Genomic DNA, 8551 nt, shown 5'->3' on the forward strand with positions numbered 1-8551 from the left:
ATTAAGAAGGTTTGATTCCCAAACATTGCTAAATTTTTGTGGATGATTAGATAATTATCAAAGGTTTATCGGCAGATATGAAAGTTTGACCACCGAGATACTCACAATCGTCAAAGACAATATGAATTTTTTAATTTCCAATGTGTGTATATACAGTTAGTGAATAGAAATTGAACCCCCTAACTTGACGAGGCACTGATTAAAAGAATTAGTAAACAAATTCTCACTGATTGTAAACTTTAAAGAATTACCGGACTATTTTGAGTATTTTGGTCATCTAACTTTTTAGTCACCCCTTGTATTTTGTGATACGCCTGCATACTTTAATATTTTGACGAGTGCTTGGTTCATGTTGTCCAAAAAGGAAGAGTTTTACTTTCTACCAAGATGTGAAAAATGGTAAGAACATTATAGGGGGCGATATATTAATCAGACATGCATTGGGTAAAAAAAACAAACAGAGAGGCTGGGAAAAAATTAAAAGAGATTGGTGGATGATATGAGTGAAGGGAACATCTTCGAAGGACACAGGAGGGAAAGGGTTAAACTTTGTTATGTCAAATAGATGGCCCCTGTAACAAAAGGTAAGATGATCGTATATTGTAATAACAGGTAAAAAAACAAGAAATATTGAGGTTCTTTAAAGTGTTTGAAATGGGACATGAAAGATTAAATTTATTCATTATCGATTTTTCTTGTTTTTCTGTGCAGATGAGTGGCTACCTTAACTTGTTGGCAAACTCCATCGATAACTTCACACACGGACTTGCTGTTGCTGGGAGTTTTTCTGTTAGCTTTAAGGTAAGAAACTTGAGTCTTAATATGCCAGACTTAGTCCTGGAACAACTTCTGCAAGTTGGCAATCTTTTGAGGTGAATTCCTTCATTAAGATACCAAATAAGTGTTGGCATACTTTTGAATCACAGGAAGTTTGTATAAATAAAATCACAGGACTAAGTTTGTATAAATAAAAGTATAACTTTAACGATTTGAGTGATTGTTGCAGGTCGGATTCCTGACCACATTTGCAATTTTATTGCATGAGATTCCACATGAGGTGAGATAATGACACCTTTTATTTATTACCTTTGCCACCTGCGATGGACGGAGGTTATGTTTTCACCCCTGTCTGCTTGTCTTTGTTTATTTGTTTGCGTGCAGGATATCTCATAAAGTTGTGGAGAGGATCTGGATGAAACTTGGTGGGCAGTTTGGGTGTGTGAATAGGACGAACTGATTAGATTTTGGTGCAGATCCGGATACTAGAATTTTAAAAGTGATTCTTCACCATTGAGAGATACGGCCAAAAACTATATACAGTATTATATTTCAAAAAGTTGAGGACAGATTTAGACAAAACTTGGTTGACAGGTTGGGTGTGTGACAAGGAAGAATTGATTTGATTTTGGTGAAGATCTGAATCCAGATCTGGATCTGGGTGGAGATATGCCTGAAGTGACGTTATTAAGTTTATGAGCTTAAACTATGAGTGTGGCTGCTATATTCTGGACTAGGTGTCAGGACTGGAGAGAAGAGGCAACCAAATGAGCTAACAGTGAATTGCAGTACACCAGTCATTGTGGTAATTCCTCTATGTTGGTTGACTGATGAGTCGCATGTTTACCATTGCTCAACTCAAGCTGACTTCCTTCACTCTGTTCCCTCATTCTAATAAAAAGGTTCAAATGCCATTTCAAGTAAAAAACAAACAAAAAAACAAAAAAACAAATATCAACCACTTGTCATTGTTTGATTGTGGTTTTGAGAGTTTGACCCAAAGTTTTGGTGCTCCTCTGATTTAACCATGTTTCATTTGAGGCATCAGTCATGGCCACAGATGCTTTGTATTCAAACTGGGAGGTTTTTTTAACAACAGATTTAACATGGATAACTGGTGAGCAAAAAAAAAAAATGCATCAAAACATAAACCCATAATAACCCTTTAAAAATGTTCAATCGCCTGTATAAATGCCAATGCAGAAATGTATTTCCTAATCCCAGTTTGGAGACTTTTCTATCCTGCTTCGTGCTGGCTTTGACCGCTGGCAAGCAGCCTGGTTGCAGGCAGCGACGGCGGGCACCGGTATTGCCGGAGCACTCTTCCTCCTCGTATGTCACTCCACATCACATGCAGGTATTGGAAACTTTCCATCGATTTCATGTACAGCTCAAAACATTTGCAGTCCATGTCTTCCTCACTGTCTGACCCCTTTCTCACAACCCTGATGATGAACTCCTCAAAGTTCTTGAAATTTAAAATAATTTCCATATGATGATTAAGCTCTCGCATGTGTAGGTGACAGCATAGCTTGGACTCTTCCCTTTACTGCTGGAAGCTTCCTATACATTGCTTTAGTCAACGTGCTTCCCGACCTGCTGACAAATAACCAACCAAGGTGAGGTCAGAACTGCTGGATGTGGGACTAAGCCTTTTTCCACCTACCGAGACGCTATGTTTTCACCCTTCAACAATTCCTCCACATGCTGCGTTGCATCCATTTGCTGTCATCCGACTGTCCTTACGTTGTTCATTCATCCATCACCTCGTCATTGTGCTCTTCCATGATCCTCAATACTTGTATTTTAAATTTATATGGTATTTATGACAGACATTGAATTCGTTTTCTCACAGGTCCATGGTCCTACAGATCTCCTTTTTGCTTGGCGGTGTAACAGTCATTGCTGTAATTTCTCTGCTGGTGGACTGATGCTTCACACGTTTACAATTCCTCCACTCCCCAAGCTAACTGACCAGCTTGCCTCTACCATTACATCATTCTTATAAAAATGTCACCGAGGTTGAAATCTCATTTCAAGTTAAAAAGAAAGAAGCACTTGTTATTCAGTTATTGCAAGGCTGTGGTAACACTTGGCTATTTTTTTATTTTGGCAACTAATTCTGCAAATGTTTTTGTGAGTTATTGGTGATGACAGATCGGTAGTTGTTGGTGAGGGTGTTTACAATTGTCTTCACTTCTGGGGTAAGTTCTGCCTGTCCTGAAAAGGTCCACGGCTCCTTTTTTATTTTTGTTTAAACAGACATGAATGCAATTTATTGTGGAATATTTCCATAAGCAACAGGTGCAATCTCATATTTGGCCAAAGGCTGACGGCTTCAGCTGCCATGTATAGGAATACATTTATGGATTTGAAGGAAAATGGATCAAAACCTATGACATGAAATTGTTAAACTTTTTAGCCCATACACTGTGCATCAGGAGATTGGGCCTTTGCAATCACGTGTGTCTGTGTGTGTGTGTCAGTGTGTCTGGCCAGGCCATAACTTTTTTTTTTTTTTACCAATTAAGCTTTTGTGATCAAATTTTCAACAAACCTTTATTATGAGAATATGGAAAACACAAATTAATAATTTTTTTACACAAACACAAATTGCTTTCTAGTTTTCAGCAGAAATCAGTCACTCAACATAACAGTGGCACAGCCGCACCCCCAGAAAATGATGCAGCCAAGCAGCCATAGGCTGCATGCAAATCGTATATTTCCCAAACAGTTTTATCTGCTTTTCTGAATCCTTGAATCTGCATTTCCATTTGTATATGGATAGTAAGCAGGCTGGTAATTACATTACTTTATCGGCTTCCTACTTAGTTTGCATATCGTTGGGTGATCATGTATTGCCTATCGATCACCTTGCCAGAGCACAGATCTAATAATGCGTACATACAATTCCTAGAATTATGGCTTTTGTTTTTCCTTGCATATGGAATTTAAATTTTTGGACAAATTCTACACTCATGAGAGAGGGGGCAAAAAAAAGCAATGTACTGACAGTAGGACAGCACGTGGATGCAAAAAGCAATTGAATGAGGAGAGAGAAACCCTGACAGTAACAGGGGTGACGTGATAGTGGTGTAACACCAACTTGAAACCATGGAGGGAAGAGTGAGATTAAACTTCCTCAGGAAGGTTGTTCCATAAACGTGTGGTTTTTGGGGGGGGGACAAGACTGGATTGACAGCAAGCCTTTATTTTTGGAGTTTAACCAGGATGTGGTTACAGAAAGAGCCCTCAACTCCAAGAGGAGCTGGGGAGGATAAGATGAACGAGATAGCAGAATGTTATAATTCAAACAAATCAGGAAATCAGAATAGGTGGAGGAGAGGTAAAAGCAAGTGAAACCTTCAACCATTATGCTTCAGCTTCATTGCAAAAGATTCCAATAATTTTGAGAACCTTAGATTTTATAGAATCGAGGAGAGACATGTGAAGCGTGAGCACCAGCCCAGAGGGGATTATTATTCTATTGAGCTATGAACAAAAGCCTTGTAAGCTATGTATTTCTGATTTTTCAAGGAATTACTCAGAAGGAACAAAACAGGATGGGCAGTCTGCAGCTGGCTTTGTTTGGTCAACTTTACTACATGGTTAGTCCAAGAAGACTGAACCCTCTTCCAATGGCCAGCCATGGAAATAATGGGTTCATTTTTGAGATCCTTATGGAGCGACAGGGTGAGTGAGATTTGCCAGGATCGAAAGACATGTTCCGTTTGTCACACCAGCATATAATCAATTACAAGTCAGCAAGAGTGATCAACTTTATCCACTTTTCAAATGAAATTGCATTCAAAGACGTTAGACGGCTCAATTACTCTATTAAACTTTGAACACTCTTCAAGGAGGGAGGAATGACAGCAACTGAAAAATATACACTACAAACACAATCCTTTCTTTTTGGACTAAATAGAGGACACAGTGGCTGGAAGTAAGACCAGATGACAATTTACATTGGGTAAGTAGACACGATGGGTATGTGAATGGGGAGAGCAAAATGGATTAATAGACAATGCCATTTTCACTAACAAGTGTAACCTGAGTTTAAGCTTATGAAAGTCATTTTTAAATGGGTCATTTTAACTTGAAGCTCTTTATTTTGTACGTATTTTGCTTTAAACAACAATAAAAGCTGCCTTTTAAACATCAAGAAAACAGGGTGCTAACAAGAACGATTGCACATAATTGTATTTTTAAAAGTTTTTTTTTTAATGGCAATAAAATGTTTACAAAAGGCAAAATAAACTGTTTGTTGCAAATTCCTTTTGAGATTATCATCTGCGTTAAAAATTCATTATTTGGGATTACCAGGATAGTTCACAGATAGCATGCTTCCCTTTGAGCTGCCTAGTCTTGCAATCTTTCCTGACTAAACTCATCCTGATGCTTCCAGGCAAGGATTTTCATCAAAGTACATCATCCTTTAGAATGGATGTTTACCTCGTAGTCCCATCTGCAAGCATTCACAAGCGAAAGTTAAAGATTCCATTGTATCTTTCAAAAAGTGGAACGTTGTGCAATCCTGGTCAAATTCAAATGCCTGTCCTGAACTAGAACAGCACTCGTAAAGAGCATGGTCTTGGCTGGCGTGCTCATTCTGAACAAAAAATACCCCATCATTAACACAACACACTACTATTATGGCCCACATACCCGTATCATCCATACACCCGATTATGTCATATACAGTGCCATTACTGGGTCGCCGAAATAGGTGACCCTTATTGTCAGTAATTCTGTCTGTTTATGTGGATGTTTGTTCGTTTGTCATCAGCATAATTCGTAGTAAACGTGGGCGGATTTTGACCAAACTTGAGTGGTAGGTACATCATATGACCTAGTGCTTTTGAAATTGTGATGGTTGCTAGGGACACTTTGATTCCCGAGCAACAACCGAAAAACCTTCAAAATCGGTACCGTTCACGCAAAATCAATTCCAAAAGCCACTATCCCACGTAGGGTTATGAAATTTGGCACGAATGATCTACAGTTGATTCTCTATCAAATATATTCCGGTTTTGTGATATATGGAATACTTTACCCACAGCACCCCCCACAATTAGGGTATGCGCGAAAATTGGCGAAAATTGAAGGCCCCCGAGCGACCAGGTGAGTGCATCGATACAAATTAAACTTTGCAGGTTCATGGTACTCAATGAGTACTACAACTTTGCCTCAGGACATATTGACTGATTTTGCTTAGGTCAGGGGTCAAAGGTCAATTAGTGCAAAAATCGATAATATACGAGAGCTGGAGGTGCCTTCGTGCCAAATGCTACTCCTCCTAGGGTTATGGTCGGATGGTCATGAAAATTCACACTAATCGTCTGGAACACATTGTGCACAAACGATCAGCCGGATTTTCGATTTAGATCTTTGTTCACCCACAGCACCCCCTCAAACTTTGGGGATTTCCGATTTCAAACCGCATTTTCAGTACTTTTCATTCAAATGGATACCAAGTAGTTATCACTAGATGGAACTGGATGACATTCAATATGCATAATCTTAAGGTGATTCCCTATCCGCTATATGACATCCATTTTGCTCTATAACTTATAGTTTTCTTGCTCAGCGACCCATCGCCGCCTTCCGGCTTGTCCATAACTTTGTTGATTATTAGGATATTTAACAACCACTTTTGTGCACATCAAGGCTAAACTGTGTCAATGAAGCTGAATATTAAAAAAAATTCAAACTATACTCCCCATGGCTAGTCGATCACATGTATGAGTTTTGAATTCAATCTGTTAAGTGGTTCTGGAGAAGATTTTTTTAGCGTTTTATTTTCAATCCAATATGGCTGTTAGACCAAGTGACCGATTACATCATAAATTTATTTCTTCACTCGCATCGGGTCATTGCCGATACCGCAAACTCGATCTTCGGTGTGGATATTTTGAGTCATTTCAATCTCCTCGTTGACGTCAAACATCGCCGTCGATTGGATGCCTCGACACAGCTTCTTGTTCTCGGTAAAGCATTCACCGTTTCGTCACTGAATAGCACACGTATCTTCTATCCACGCCCACGTTCCCTTTTCGGAAAGTCCTTTATGACATTCCGTCCATAACGCAACCATCGGCGACAATCCAGCCATCAAACAAGAGATCACGCATCACATCGAGACCAGGGGACCACCTGTTTTTACATGTGCCCGCCGACTCGCACCCAAGAAATTATGTATCACCCACCAGGAGTTTGACCATGTGTTACAATGGGGGATCATCAGACCATCGTCCTGCAGTTGGGCTTCAGCATGAAACATGGTATGCAAAAGGACACCTGGGGAAAGGAGTTATTGTGGGGATTACTGGTCCTTAAACAATGTAATTGTTCCAGACTGTTACACCATTCCACACATTCACGATTTTACAATCTTCTCCAAGGTCGACCTCAAATCGGGTGGACCATCAGATTCCCATGGATCCAGATGACAGCCTGAAGGCAGCAGTCATCATGCCTTTCGGTCTGTGCAAATTCCTGAAGATGCCGTTCGGCCTACGCAATTCCACACAAACCTTTCAACGTTTTATCAATCAGGTCTTGGCTACCGGGGATCCACGCCCTCGGAACGCCTGGCCGAACCGGATTTACTATACCGGCAGCAGTAAAATTACACCTACCAACTACCACTCTGCCACCCATCTTTCCGACTCGGGTGCAGTCGAGTGGGCCTGCCCAGGACATCTCAGCTACAATTGTCCAATTACCAGGGATAAAACCCTGCCCGCCTAAACTCAGATCTGAACCATGCTGGACCAATCCAAGAAGGGACGAAAATGGACTGGGAACATTTCTGTGATGATTTATTTTCAGTAAATGAAGACACAAAGCAAGACTTAACGTGAATATGCAAGCAAGGAATATTTACAATGATCCAAAAACACTTATTCAGTTCTACTTACAAGATGGGCCCACACGCAGACACACACACAAATGAAAATAAACCCAGAGTTCTTTATTGGACCCTCGCAGCCGAGGAGAGAGAGAGAGACGAGCTGGGGGTCAGAGTCCAGCTGGGTACCTGATCGTCGGAGGAAGGGGTGCTCCGTGGTGCGGCACTTGATCGTTCGTTTGGTCCCCAGTCGCACGTGTGGGACTCGTTCGTGGTGGAGCTCGGGTGGTGAATAGTGGGGTCCACAGAGGGGGGTCAGGTTCACTCTTTCCTTTCCTTGCAGAGGGACAGCAGGGACACGTTCACCGCCTTCACGAACTTCTGCTCAACCCTCCGCATCAAAAAAACTGCACGCTCAACAACAACCCTCAGAGCCCTATCCAAAACCTTGTCAGAAACCCGTGGAGAACTTCCTCAAAGACCCTTCTTTCTCACTCGACTCTCAACCACCACAACCCTATCAAAAACCTCAGAACAACCTTCGTAACAACCCCTTCCTCAGAGAGTCCTCGGGAATTTATGGACCTCCCTCAACGGGGCGGGGCTTGCTTGAACAGACGTCACTCCCCGCCCTGATTGGACAGGCTCCTATGGGTTCACCCTTTCTGGGCGGAGTTTCGGCCCTTGCCGGGAAACCCCGCCCATTCTTCCACGCGGGTTCATACTTGTTGAGCAACAGTATCAATGTTGCAAAGGTCGTCGTGAAAGAGTTACAACATTTGTGGAAGCTAAGAAACTGGAACCGCGAGATTCTGCCTCGGCACTCAGGGTGCGAGAAGGCAGCCGGTTGGCAGTGGATCGTGACGGGGGATGGGATGGTTGTTCGATGGCTTGTAGATGTAATAACCTAACTAAAAGAAA

General features: G+C 41.4%; 1 protein-coding gene across 5 annotated transcripts in view; it reads left to right on the top strand.

Annotated features, from left to right (window-relative positions):
* LOC147016882 (zinc transporter ZIP13-like) overlaps nucleotides 1-3384 on the top strand; it is a 43555-nt gene extending 40171 nt beyond the window's left edge. For all 5 annotated transcript variants that reach the window (XM_085846016.1, XM_085846019.1, XM_085846020.1 and 2 more), the window contains 5 exons: nucleotides 712-801; nucleotides 1007-1057; nucleotides 2002-2134; nucleotides 2297-2396; nucleotides 2633-3384. In XM_085846016.1, coding sequence (XP_085702142.1) covers nucleotides 712-801; nucleotides 1007-1057; nucleotides 2002-2134; nucleotides 2297-2396; nucleotides 2633-2708 — 450 coding nt within the window. In that variant the 3' untranslated portion in view covers nucleotides 2709-3384. The remainder of the gene's footprint in view (nucleotides 1-711; nucleotides 802-1006; nucleotides 1058-2001; nucleotides 2135-2296; nucleotides 2397-2632) is intronic.
* Nucleotides 3385-8551: the final 5167 nt, after the last annotated feature.

The sequence above is a fragment of the Eptatretus burgeri genome, chromosome 11, assembly GCF_056783735.1.
Source record: "Eptatretus burgeri isolate ZD-2024b chromosome 11, Ebu_testis_v1, whole genome shotgun sequence".
Lineage (NCBI taxonomy): Eukaryota > Metazoa > Chordata > Myxini > Myxiniformes > Myxinidae > Eptatretus > Eptatretus burgeri.